At 32.5% G+C, this 14693-nt stretch overlaps 1 protein-coding gene across 1 annotated transcript in view; it reads right to left on the bottom strand.

Moving 5' to 3' along the window:
* LOC129216521 (chitin synthase chs-2-like) overlaps positions 1-14693 on the bottom strand; it is a 104882-nt gene that overhangs the window by 77207 nt on the left and 12982 nt on the right. The window contains exons 4-6 of the mRNA XM_054850735.1: positions 14284-14431; positions 12948-13081; positions 11603-11682 (exon numbers count right to left, since the gene is read on the bottom strand). Coding sequence (XP_054706710.1) covers positions 11603-11682; positions 12948-13081; positions 14284-14431 — 362 coding nt within the window. The remainder of the gene's footprint in view (positions 1-11602; positions 11683-12947; positions 13082-14283; positions 14432-14693) is intronic.

Here is a 14693-nt window from a genome sequence, read left to right as displayed (position 1 = left end):
GAATCGGCAAACGGTAAGATTTTTACCTACAATTTCAATTTAAGATACCGATTAGTACATTTTTGCGTTAACGCAAAACGTTTACGCCAACGCTGTGTTCCAAATGAAATAAAAGTTGCTGAAAACTGTGATCAAAAGCTAATTACTGATGTCAAAATAATGCACAACTAAAAGAAAAACAGTTCAATCTCTGCACCTGGGGAAGAAATTATAATGAAAACACATTACGTCTTAAAGTACATGTCGAGTGCCAAACTATAGATAATGTTGCCATCTAGCAACCATGCTGCCAAAGTTTTCGCCAAGCTTTCCACCAGTCACATGATGTATCCATGAACCAATTTTTTCTTCAGCAAGTCTGGGAAAGCTCGGTCTACTCTTATTATTAGTCTATGAGGGCGGTTGAATTATTCCACTTTGTTTTCTTCTTACTTGGCTTGGCTTTAATCTTCTGTTTTAATAATATTGTTTTTCGAAAGTAGACGATATTTTTTCAGAATACATATTCATTTGAATTGAACAGAGATGGGCAGACTTTACCAAAAAAAAGGGATGCTTTTAATTTTCACGAATTGTCTCGATCTACCAGAAATGTGTGCAAAAATTATACATAAATTAGCAATGTTAATAACTGTCAAATAGTTATTTACGTAGATAGTTAAAACAGGAAGAAAGACCTTCATTCTAAAAACCTTCTGGTAAACATTCAATGTTTAAGAGTTGAAATTGAAAATAATAATAACAAATCAAATAAATATTTACATTATGTGCTGAAACAATTCAAAATCTAATTCATCCGAAATCAATCCTTATTAAAAGATTTGTACTGTATGTTATCTGCTACTTTTGTAAGCTTGGTGTATAATTACTGATTGCTAGTCTTGCGAGTTCGGACTCAGAGTCTTAGGCTCTAAAATTCCCGGAGTCGGAGTTTGCTTTTTTTCTCCCGACTTTGCAACCCTAAATTGTTGCAAGGTTGCAGAGTCGGAGTTGGAGTAGGACTGATTTTGAAGCAAAATGGTCAGAGTCGGAGTTCGAAAGTTTTGAAACTCCGATTCAAAATCGGAGTCTGACTGCTTTCGGGATAAAAAAAAGTCGGAGTAGGAGTCAAAGGCTCTAAAATTGCCTGTGAGTTGGAGTCGGTTCTTTTTCTTCCGACTCGGCAACCCAAATTTGTTGCAGTGCTGGGGAGTCGGAGCCGAACTGATTTTGAAGTTCAAGAGTTGGAGTCAATGATATAATGTGCAAGTAATTTTTCACTCCCATATTCGGAAATTTATGTGAAGTTTGGGCCTAAATTGGAATTTAAAGAAAATGACTTATTTATCGGATTTTTTCGAATTTTATAGCCTATGTCACTCAGTAAGAAAGCATTTTTCATATAGTGCAGGAATTTTTCAAATAGGTGCAGTGATTCCGGAGATTATCTCGAACGTATAAACACACAAAAATCCGCCCTCTCTCTTTATAATATTAGTATAGCTTACACTGTTAAGTACTGGAGAGTTGCCTTTTTTTTTTTTTTTTTTTTTTTGGTACTGTTTACAATCGATTTGCGTCTCGTTGCTCTTCAATTAACTACTATCAGTGCGTGGCTGAATTTTACAATCTACGGTCGATATTATTCGATTCCTTCTATTAGTTCACTCTCCCTACACATACATACTTTATCCAAATTTTCAATCGTTAAAAAAGTACTTTTTCTTCATTCACTCAAGTTCAAATACATTTCCCAAAACTAGTACTGAATGACACTTAATGTTAATAGTTTTTTCAAGCATCAACTCATTAATTGAATTTAATTTTATTAACTTAACATCAAGTGTTAATTAACCGACTTCAAAAAGGAGGCGGTTATCAGTTCATACCGTATGTATGTTTTTTTTTTTTTGTTTGTCCACTCATAGCGTCTCACCTAGTGAACCGATTTTGATGATTCTTTTTTTAATGGATAGGGGATGGCTCAACTTAGGTCCCATTACTTTGTTTGACCATATTTGTTCTTTAGAAAAAAAGTTATGGGCAAAAAACAGTACATTTTATGCAATTTCCCTATTAAATGATTAAAATGATATTATAGCGAAGTACGCACTTTTCATCCGTGGATACCGGTGGCTCAGTGGTAGAATTCTCGCCTCCCACACGAGCGACACGGGTTCAAATCCCGACTAGGACAAAGTGAATTTTACTAAAATTTCGTTTCTACTGTTTCCCGTATTTTCTCGAATGTTCTATTAATTTCTGTATCTTTCCAAGTCTGGAAAGTTCCAGCACTTTCTCAAGTTATATATAAGGAGATGTAACGTGCATTCGTGGTTTTGAATAAAGATCTCGAGTTGAGACTAACGAGTATTCGCTTCATTTGGCTTTCACATTGTCTTCGCTATCTTCATCTACGCGACAATATGAAACTCATTGTTATAAAAGTTTGGTGCCATATAATAGTAATTGTAATGATAATTTTGAACAAAGGCTTTTCTAAAGCAGTACAGTGATATAGAGCCGAACTTCTTGCTAGGTAACTTCTTACTTTTACTGAAATATCTACATTTACACTAAAAAGAATGAAATAAAAAAATTTTGAAAAAAAAAAATAGAACCGACTTCAAAATTGCTCTAAAAAGTGAAAAATAATTTTATTCTTTAAACACCATCGATAATGCTTTTAAACATAATTTTTGAAGTTGGCGCAAAAACGATAGATAAAATCATTCACAGTCATAACTCAACTACAACTATAAATTTAACCAGGCCCCGTTTCTTCACTATCACATAAATTATGAATTGATGACAACATATTTGAATAACGATATAAATGTTTCGTTCGTAACTTTGGATGCTTTTCTGAAAAAAATATGAACAAAGCATGGTTACACTGGATTTTACGTTTTGTTTTTGCGCCAACTTCAAAAATTATGTTTAAAAGCATTATCGATGGTGTTTAAAGAATAAAATTATTTTTCACTTTTTAGAGCAATTTTGAAGTCGGTTCTATTTTTTTTTTTTTCAAATTTTTTTTTTTAGTTTTCAGTAGTAGTAAACATAACAATTGACTATAGCGTTTTTTTTTTTTTTCAATTTTTTTCCAGTTAATTGTAATTGTTTAATAAACGAGTTACGAGTTCATGTGTGCATCACATGACTTCCTTTTACCCCAATTTAATGTCATTTCCCCATTACTAGCAATTTTAATGTAATTTAACAGTTTACTCTTTAAATATCACCAAAATCGCCAAATTTGTCACCAAATTGGCGACAAAACTTGGCGACCAAAAGACTGGCGATCTATCGCCAAGCGTGCGCCAAATTATAACACCACTTGAGTTTACATCGAAATTAACAATGATTTCCCCCCCCCCCAAAAGGGGCAAAAGACCCCTTTAGAAACACCCGAATGCAACCAAAAGAGGAGGTGCACAACTAGACCCCACTAGGAGTCTACGTACCAAATTTCAACTTTCTAGGACATACCGTTCTTGAGTTATGCGACATAGATACTCACATACACACATACATACATACATACGTACGTACATGCAGACGTCGCAAGAAAACTCAATGTAAATTAATTCGGGAATCGTCAAAATGGATATTTCGTGTGTCTATACGTTGTACTTATCCACGTGTGGTCGAGTCGAGAAAAAAACTTATCATTCACTCTGGGTGAGTAAAATGGAAATTAAGGTCAATTTTTGAGTGAAAATTTTTTCGCGAATACAATGCTCCCTTTTTTTGTAAAAGGAAGTGAAAAGCAACTCAAATAATATTTTTCTTTGTTGACCTAAGTAGAAGTTGACTTATCACGTTATCGGTAGCAAATGAACGAAGCAAATTTTAATAACAAAAGAGCAAGCATGATTTCTCGAAACATTTTTGAAATTTTAGTCTTAAAAACAATCTGATCACTTTTAAACTTACTATCACTTTAATATCTTTTAAACATCTGTTATTACTTCACTCTAAAAACTATTTAAACGTATTATGATATAAATGCAAGTTATTTTAATAATTTTTAATTCACGTTCTTTGTTTACATTTTCCAATATTTTCATCTTCTTTTTTCCGTTTGAATTCACACCTAAAAAGAACTATGACAAAGGAAAAGCAAAAGATTTTCCTTTTGATGCTCTTTTCTCTGGAAATCTTTCAGGGTTATTTGGTTTATCTGATGAAAACAATTTTTCAGCTTCAAAATCAATACTTTTCTAGTTATGTTCTAGAAGGGAAAAAATCAATTTCTCATCTAGAAAACACGCTTTCATACTCTGTGTTACATTTACTACAGGATTGAAAATTGTTTTAGATTTTAAAAAGAGTTATTTTAAGGTGTTGGCGTAAAAGAAACTTAGACTTCTTCCTCATAAAAGCAACGAATAAAGTTTTATTAATAAAAACAAATATATCAGTAGGTACTTGAAAATATAAAATTCATGGAATTTAATTTTTTTAAAATTGTTTAACACATCTATACATTATAATCATTGTTATTACTTCCTTTTACAAAAAAGGAAGCATTGTATTTGCGAAAAAAATTTCACTCAAAAATTGACCTTAATTTCCATTTTGCTCACCCTCAAATGAATGTTGAGTTTTTTTTTTTTTTTTTTTTTTTTTTTTTTTTTTTTTTTTTTTTTTTTTTTTTTTTTTTTTGACTCTACCACACGTGGATAAGTGCCTAAAAACGTATAGACATGCGAAATATCCGTTTTAACGATTACCGAGTTAGTTACAACGGGTTTTCTCGTGACGTCTGTATGTACGTATGTATGTATGTGTATGTGCGGATGTATGTGGCATAACTCAAGAACGATATGTCCTAGAAAGTAAAAATTTGGTACATAGACTCCTAGTGGGTTTTATTTGTGCAGCTCCTCTTTTGGTTGCATTTGGGTGTTTCTAAAAAGGTCTTTTGCCCCTTTTTGGGGGAAATCATTGTTAATTACGATGTAAACTCAAGCGGTGTTACAATTTGGCGGACACTTGGCGATATATTGCCAGTCTTTTGGTCGCCAAGTTTTGTCGCGAACTTAGCGACAAATTGACTTTTTTTTTTAAATCTAGTTTCAATTTGGCCACTGTTGGTGATATTTAAAGAGTAAACTATTGAATCACATTAAAATTGCCAATAATGAGAAAAATATATTGAATTGGAGTAAAAGGAAGTCATGTGAGATGTGAGGCACACATCAGCTCGTTTTTATTACTGTATCTGTGCAGCTTCATATGATCATATCGATGCATGCTTAGTTTTGCTGAGTTTTGGTGTGCAGTAACAGACGAAATATTTCGTGCGAAAAATTGGAGAATGTTTCATTTATATTTTACTGTCTAACCACCGATAAGATTAAAAGGCAAACATTAGGTTTACAAGCGAAAAGGCATGCATCTACCGTATTACCCCGCGTTATACGGCATTCCGCAAAATTCGGGGGTCACCAGAATTTCAATAACACTTGCCTGGTTCTTTCCGGCATGCCGGAAAAATCGAGGTTAGGAAAAAGAATTAATACTATAAAAAATAAATGTTCAGCTTAAAAATGAATATAAGTTCTATACATATCTTATTAGTATAAACAGTTTAATTTTGTAAAAATATTTACTAGCAATGTCATTTGTAATTTTAACAATAAAAATATTGTTTGATAACGAATAATTTTATCAAAATGAAATTAAAACTAAGTAGGCAAACATTTAAGCAGTACGTTATCGTCCCTAAACCAGTGATAAAATATTTACCATAACTATTCAATAAATAAAAATTAAACTTACCTCTCTAAAAGGAACCTAAAATAATTTATTTTTAAAAAATGTTGAACAAATCGCAGTAACGATGATTGTTTCTGAATTGATTACTTTAATGGCATATAATTAAATCCATTAATAATGACCTACCATATATAATAAGCACGTATTATATGCTATACACACTTTTTTCAAAAAAAAGGTTACTTTCGGGATTTTTTTTTCCCCCTCACAGTGGTTTGCTTTCTGATTAGAGCTGAATGGGGAAATTTACTTTTGTTTTGTTGAAAAATAAACCTTGAATTATCCAGCATGCCGGATAATTCGAATTTCCTGGCATGCTTGTCAACCTCGCTTTTTTCCGGCATGTCGGATAATGCGGCGTAATACGGTATTAGTTTGCATGGGTACCAGTTTCTGCAGGTGTGTGTTAGCCTCGAAAAGTCAGATCGAAATGAACGAAAGAAGAGCATAAAATTTTCTTTTTCTAATACTAAAAATACCTTTAAAAAAACAGAAAAATAATGAAAATTACACTTTTTTTGAGTCAGAAAGGCATTAAAATCTCCTTTACACTTTTAAACAGCTCTAAAGGCGAGCACAGTAAGTACATGACGCGATAAAAACATGCAAACTGCTGTAAAACAGTAATTTAAAATCTAATACTTTGGGACAGGTGGTATCAATTGTAAGATGATCAATGAGAGGCTTTATGTGCAATAAGAAATTAATCAGCATAATTTAGTAATTGGACTTAGAGAAGAATAGTGGATTATCCATGATGAAGTAATAAGTTTCCGGATCAAGCTAATCGGAAAGCGCTTTTGAGAAATCGGCTTAGTGTCTGTATACTACCTCAAGCTCTTTAAGGTTCGTGCTTTTTTGTTAAAGAAGTGAATTAAAATCAATGGTTGCATACCGCTCTTTCTTTCCGCGCCTTCTACAAGGCATGTCATGTATCCAAACTTGAAAAACAGTAGAACCTCGATTAACCGAGCAAATATGAAGTCTATTTTTTGCGTGATCGGACAGCTATTGACAGAAATTTGGGAGTTTTAAAAAGAAAAATAACAGACTTGTTAAAAAAAAATAGTATAGGTTTAGTAAGATAATGAATTTTCGATTTAAAAGTTGAAATATTTTCTGGAAGTTAATGTTTTTTTTTAATTTATTTTTCAATATTTAACTTGATCTTGTAAAAAAATTCAATTGACTTTTTCAAACTTATTACAAGATTTTTTCCTATTTTAGTTCTTTCATTGTGAAGCATTACTTTCTATATGTTCATTTTCATTACTTAAAAATCTTCTATTGCATTTTCAATTAATACATTTTTAAAATTTGCGATCCTGACAATTTTTTTTACGAAGTTTCTACTAACCGAGGTTTCAGACATCCGAGGCACTAGCGGTCCCAATTAGTTCCTATAATCGAGGTTCTGCTGCATTTTCCTTAAGGAAAAAAATGCTTAACATTTAAATATCCTTAATGAATAAGGTCAAAAGTTTTGAAATAATACAGGGATAGCATAAAAGAATAATCCGGTTTTAAAAATTTATATTTCATAAACTATGAGCCTTAGCTGAAGATGAAAACAGTCGGAAAAAGAAACGAAAAATTTCTGGAAAAAAAAACGGAAAAAAACCGTTTTTTCCGAAGAGGTTTATTTTCACTTCGGAAAAATTGAAAACATGAATTTTATAAACTTTTCAGGAAGTTTTAATTGAAATTTTCAGCAAAAAGTGATTAGAAATTTCTCATACTTAAATTCTAATGCAATTTCCTCTCCCTACTCCTCCTAGCATGTTAACTTTGATAATGCAAATTGTTGTATGATAATGTAATTTGCATATAGATCAAAAAACATTTAATACTTCTCGCATAAAAAATTAAACCAATATCCTTAGTGAAGAATTTATTTTCCTTCTTCATAAAACAAGCAAGCATAACTTTAATCACAGAACTATGTTTCTGCTGACTGTGCGAACCGAATGTACAGGGTGAGGCAAATAAAAAAATTTAAAAAAGGGGGGGTAAGCAATTTTTCATATAACTTTATTAAAAATAAATAAATTAACAAAACACAAAAAATAATAATATGAGAAGACCTTTAGCGATGAATAAATTAATTGGTTTCAAACTAGCCGCCTTTTGAAGTAAAACAAAAGTGCAACTGGTTGAAAATTTTCATTCAAGGGCTCCGCAAGTCCTTTAATCAATCATATTTTCTATAAAGCAATTGGTTTAGAGAGTCCAAACTTATGTGTAGTTTAGAGTAGACCTTTGACTATAAAACAAGCCATACAGTGTAACAAATGTGATTGAGATCTATCGAGTAGAGCGTCCACTCTAAAGATGATTTCAAGTCAAAAACAATGCGCCTTGCATCACTCTTGTCTTTTTGGCCGTATGAACTGGTGTGGAGTCAAATTGAAATGTCCAATCTACACTGATGCGCTGAAGTGCTCTTAGGTCCACAGAAGTACAACAACTTCTAGAATGTCCTTCTGGTACACTTTTTGATTCATTTTATGACCGTCATTAACAAAAAATAAAAAAATAAAAAACTTTTTTTTTTTTTTTTTTTTTTTTTTTTTTTTTTTTTTTTTTTTTGTCGCTTGTGTTGATTTCATCACAGACAAAGCCTGACTTCGGATTTTGGTGATGTTTTCCTGAAATGTTCACTGTTTGTTTTTGTACACTTTCCGGACATCGACTATAATTTTCTAAACCATTTGAAGCGGTATACCGCATCAAATACTGTTTGTCGAGGCACAACAAGCAAACGAACTATCATTCTACTTGGTTAAATAACTTTAAAATAGCAGATCTTCTGCTTAAAATTGTAAGAAAAACAATACATAAACTAGGAGTTATGTTGTAAATTATTTTCTAATAAAGCGAGAGACAAAACTAAATAAGACAGCCATTAAAATGAAATTACTTTACTTCCATTCGATAATGCAACTTTTGTCCGAGGAGTTTTTTTTTTTTTTTTTTTTTTTTTTTTTTTTTTGCCACACCCTGTATAGTGCCGTGCTAAGCACAAAAGTGGAATCTGCGTTTGAGCTCAAGCAGGGAGATTCTGTTTTAAAGTTTGGCTCTTCCATACAGCTGATTCAGATTTTTTTTTCCAGACTTTATTTAAAAAATTTTTGAACAAAAATAGAACCGACTTCAAAATTGCTCTAAAAAGTGAAAAATAATTTTATTCTTTAAACTCCATCGATAATACTTTTAAACATAATTTTTGAAGTTGGCGCAAAAAACAAAAAGTAAAATCCATTGTAACCATGCTTCGTTCACATTGTTATCAGAAAATCATCCAAAGTTAGGAACGAAACATTTATATCGTTACTCAAATATGCTGTCATCAATGCATAATGCATGTGGTAGTGAAGAAACTGGGCCTGGTTTAATTTATAGTTGTAGTTGAGTTATGGCTGTGAATGATTTTATCGATCGTTTTTGCGCCAACTTCAAAAATTATGTTTAAAAGTATTATCGATGGTGTTTAAAGAATAAAATTATTTTTCACTTTTTAGAGCAATTTTGAAGTCGGTTCTATTTTTTTTCAAAATTTTTTTATTTTATTCTTTTTAGTGTAAATGTATTTCAGAAATATTAAGAAGTTACTATAGCGAAACTTTACCCTTTTTTTTCATAAAAATGCTCCATACTAAAAAAATAAAAACGCGCCTTAAACTTTAAGCTATTGACAATAAAAATTTATCTTTGTTCCTCGCTGGAATTCATTTGTGTGTTAATTTAATTATAACCATTTAAATATTACGTTTTCTCTAACTAATTTACATTTCACAGCATAGTTGCTTTTTGTGCAATCCTGTATCTCCTTACTCAGCCCAAATCATTTGTTATTGGCATACATGATAACGATAAAAATACTACTATAGTTGAGGCAAACCTAACCTAGTAGCATTGTGAAGGCTAAGCAGATCCTAATCACTGCATAAACCTCGCTTCCACGTTGGGTTTACTCCCACTATAGAGCAATGACACTGAAGAAACTTGATGCTTGCTTCAGAGAAGCCTTCATTCAAAATTATCACCACAATTACTATTAATATTATTGTTGTATGGCACCAAATTGTTGAAACAATGGGTTTTATGTTTGATCATTTAATAGGGAAATTGCACGAAATTTACTGTTTTTTGCCCATAACTTTTTTCTAAAGAACAAATATGGCCAAAGTAATGGGACCTAAGTTGAGCCATCCCCTATCCATTAAAAGAAGAATCATCAAAATCGGTCCACTGTGAGACGCTGTGAGTGGACAAACAAAAAAAAACATACATACGGTATGAACTGATAACCGCCTCCTTTTTGAAGTCGGTTAAAAATAGTTCCTGATGCAATGACTCAAAAACATTTTATTTATTACGTAAAATACGAAATAGAGAAACACTTGGTTACAATAACTCAGTTTTGTTCAAAAGTGTAGGTATGACTTCTTTTACTACTGTGCTTGGCACGACCGTATGAATAACTTGAAACTCCAGTTTTAAGTTTTGGTTCAGCTTTAGAAATCATTACGCAGTTTTGGTTTGGGGTTTCTGTTGGAAAGGAAAAGAAAAAAAATAGCTTTGATTTGGAATTAGACCGAATTGGAAAAAATCAAAACTTAATAGCTTTCATTTTCAGACTGTAAAGTTATATTGTACGGAAGGGAAATACTAATTTTTTTTTCAAACAATATCAATCATGTTTAAAAGTTAAAAATTGCAATTATTATTTCAAGTTTCAAACGCGATCTAAAATAGAAAATGTAATTGTTATAATTAGACACATATTACTCAATATTATTGGTGAACGACGACTTGACTTATTTCTGGTGTTTGATCAAGAAAGCTCTCAGTTATAAAACAAAACGGTTTTTTTTTTCTAATTAAACTTACTTTTATGTGTAATTCTGTGAAGCAGAAAAAGAAGATGATGCGTGGATTACATATATTTTTTAATGCTTAATCCTTTATGTGTTCTAGAAACACAGAGCTATTAGGAAACCCATTTTTTATTAATAAAAAATCAATTTTTCCATTTTTTTCCTATTTTTCCCGAAACAAACGGATAAAAAATCGGTTTTTTTCCACCACTTCAAAATTTCCGGAAATTTTACATCTCTACCCTTAGCACTATAAATGATACATAAAAATAAAGATAAACTGTGAAAGTTTTTTTCTCTCACAAATGTTCGATGTGTGCTTCTTTCGTAACGCGACACACATCTATAACATACATTTTAGAGTGTTTCACTGTCAATTTTTCGTAATGCTACACATATGCCATTTTTCAGTTCTTGCAACGTTGTAGACAATGTGGTGTATAAACACTGTCTTTGACAAAACCTCATTAAAAAAAATCACATGGGGTTAAGTTTAGGGATCTGGCTGGCCAACGCATAAAGGGTAAATTATCATTACTTGCGCGGCCAATCCAGCTTTGCGAAACGTCTATGGCGCAGCGAATTGAGGTAAAACCCCCCACTTTGCTGGGTGTTTTTGGGGTAAACCCCCCACCCAAACGTCTTGGTTTTAACATTGTTTTCAATCCTAATGCAGTAGTTAATACACGTGCAAGGACTGTTGTGTCCAGAAAACTCCTTTCAGAATGAATTTCTGGCTGCGTTAGTGCGGAACGTGCATATTTAAGTAGTTACGCATGTTAAAAAAAAACTTTCACAGTTTATCTTTATTTTATGTATTTTTTATAGTGGTAAGAACAATAGTTTATGAAATATGAACTTTTAAAACCGGGATATTCTTCTATGCTAACCCTGCATTATGAAGTATAATAGGCACCCTTCAAAATAAGGGAAACAATCAGGTATTTGAGATGTACCTTCCATTTCGTAATAATCTGGGTCTTTCCAGTTCAATTGTTCCTGCAGCAATCTTCGAGAGCATTGATCTCCATCCATTCTATAAGAATGAAAGAAATTAGTATAAGGAACTGCTATATATCCTAAACACCAATGTGTGATCAAGACTACATCATTAAATTCTAATTGAAAAATACAAAATGCAAAATAGTAAAGAAGAGGAGGAAACTTTCAATTTAAATAAAATCGTTAATATTTCATCGGTGTTGATTTTTTTCAGACAATTTCTGATTCTGAGTTTGATTAACTCGCTGTTTTTACAGCTGAACTAATTGAATTAATTTCCTTTTTGTATACATTTTCTTGTATTAATGTTATTTATGTACAGAACAGTCGAAACCATACATGCTAATTATCGAGGGTCTGACATAAATATCTCCCACATTTATAGAGTTCATTGTGCAGACAGTAGATAGAAAGAGTAGAGATTCGGAGATTCGGAGGATCTGACATAAATATCTCCCACATTTATAGGGTTCATTGTGCAGACTGTAGATAGAAAGAGTAGAGATTCGGAGCTGTAGTCTCATGCGATTGATTATCCTCTACTTACTACATTACTTTTCATTACTTTTCCGTAATGTGAGTGTTATGGACAGGAAGAGAAAACAGAAATTTAGGTAGTTCTTGCTTCGTTGCTTTCGCTTTCGATATTGAGGCACTGCTTACAATGAGCAGCTCCTGGACCTCCCTCACAGTCCCCATTATTCCCTTGGAGATACTTTAAATAACAGGCTTTCAAACACAGCATCGTTTCCTGAGATTTTTGAAGATGGGATCAGACAAAAAGTTACGCTTGCGTCTGCTAACCTGAAGAATTATTAATAGAGTCGGGATACAAATGCATTTGTGCATATTAGGGTGGTCACAAAAAATCAGTTTTCGTATTTCCCCCCTCACTTCCCCCCCCCCCCCCAGAAATGTGCCAATCGGTTAGACAATGTTATTTGAAACGTTTTAGCTCAATCAAATCGGTGTCTCAAATAGCATAGTTTGACTATCATGCGCTCATACTTATTCATTGGCTGTCAAGAACTCCATTATTGAAACTTACTTTCACCCAGAGGGACATGATTAGTTTATTTTCATAATATGCAATAGAAAAGCTGCCATTACTGATGATGTAGAGTCATGGCAATAATCTTAGTATTAGAGACGAAAATCACGCATTTTATGCCTGGAGCGGATGCTGTGGATTTTGGCTGTCAGGGTTTGGCTTTTGCTCGGCTGTAAAGGTTTTTGCAATCATCACGCTATTGATTTTATTTATTTAATTTAAAATAATAATAAGAAAGAAATTTATGCCTCATAATCGACTTGAGCAACTGCTCCATTTCGTCAAGGGTCTCGTGCCACATAGTGGCGCAAGCTAGAATGCGAGGGGGCTGATGAACTCGTAAAGCTTCCTCCACAGCAACAGCCGAATCATACAAGCTCATCTAAAACCAAAGAAACAATAAAGTTTGATGTTATTAGTAAGATAAAAGCTTGCAGAAATAGAATTAATACTCCTTTGACTAAAGTTCTCAAGTTCAAGAAAAAAATAGATTTTTATATTTCTGATTCCAGCTCCTGTTTTTGACCCTATATTTACTGGATTTTATTCAATTTTTTGAACAAATTAAACAAAAAATGTACAATTTTCGAACAAGTTAACACAAAATTGTAAAATTTTGTGTTAAGTTTTTAGTTGTTCATACGATTACGTAAAATGGACAGGAACGCTGTCGTAGTTGGGCAACTTACATAGCTACAGGGACAACAGCAACATGTTTCGTGGCTCTTGCCACGAAACATGTTGCTGTTGTGTGTGTGTGTAGTCTACATAATTGTACGGATAAAATTACAACAGTAATTCTTAAGCTTGTCATTAAAGCTCAATTGTGACCGAAGCCTAGCAATAATTTACAAGTCTGAACAACATCGGTAAAACGAGATAAATTTTTGAAAAGAGGAAACGCGACGGATGGAATAACCATTCAATATTGAGTGTGTCAACTGAGGAGTGATGAAAAAGCTCTGATTTCTTCGATCAATTGCCAATTTTTCACTTGAGGGAAAATGTTTAATTCATTCATCTGTTATGTAGTCATTCATCTTAATAAAGAAGAAAAAATTCTTATTATTAGCAGCAGTCACACGGTTTAACTCATATACGCTTTGTAGTTGCTTGTACGTAACGGTATCTCTTGTTTTTATTCTTCTTAATCCTTGCTGTTCAGTAGTACAGTAAAACCTGTGAAGTTGACCACCCTTGTAAGTTGACCATCTGTCAAACTTGACCGCTTTTTTTTTCAGGCACGGATTCATCCCTTATTGTATAAATCAACCTCTGTAAGTTGACCACCTATTTAAGTTGACCACTAAAGTAGTGCACCGCAAGTGGTCAACTTACACAGCTTTCACTGCATGTAGCAATTATAATAAAACACTACACTTTATTTCTTTACAGAGGCCAAAGAAATTCTGCTCTCAGAAACGGAACTGAAGCTGGTACTTGTCATATTTCAGAAAATCAGATCAATTTACTAACGTTTTTTATAGACTTATATTTTTTCTGAATTATTTTAAAAACAGAAACATATTGAAGACGGATAAAAATATGTGTTGCCTTACCTTCATACATTAAAATGCAGTTCACATAAGATAAAATCATGAAAAATATTGAGTGGAGATTCAATAATTTTCCAAAATTACAGCTTAGTGTTCTTACCGGCTTTTCTTTTCTTCGATTCAATGCAAGGCTTTGATCGATAAAGGCTGTGCTGTACAAAGGATTTACAAATAACCTGCATAACGAAAAATAGTATTTTGAACGTGTAAATGAGTTCAAACAAAAAAATGTTCTTTAATCGCTTGGGTAACTTATATTTAAAACAATATTAGATAAAATGAATGAGTCAAAATGAATGCATGACGAAGGATTAGATGCAGGTGGCTAAAAGTACACAGGAAAACTTCACCTCGTTGGCAACACTGCAGAGATTCAATAATATGACTCTTTAGTAGTGCTCATACCGGGTTAAAATTTTACATGTGATCACTAATTTA

This window comes from Uloborus diversus, chromosome 2, assembly GCF_026930045.1.
Source record: "Uloborus diversus isolate 005 chromosome 2, Udiv.v.3.1, whole genome shotgun sequence".
NCBI classification, from domain to species: Eukaryota; Metazoa; Arthropoda; class Arachnida; order Araneae; family Uloboridae; genus Uloborus; species Uloborus diversus.
Note: the sequence above shows the minus strand (reverse complement) of the source record. Positions and strands in the feature narration are given on the sequence as shown.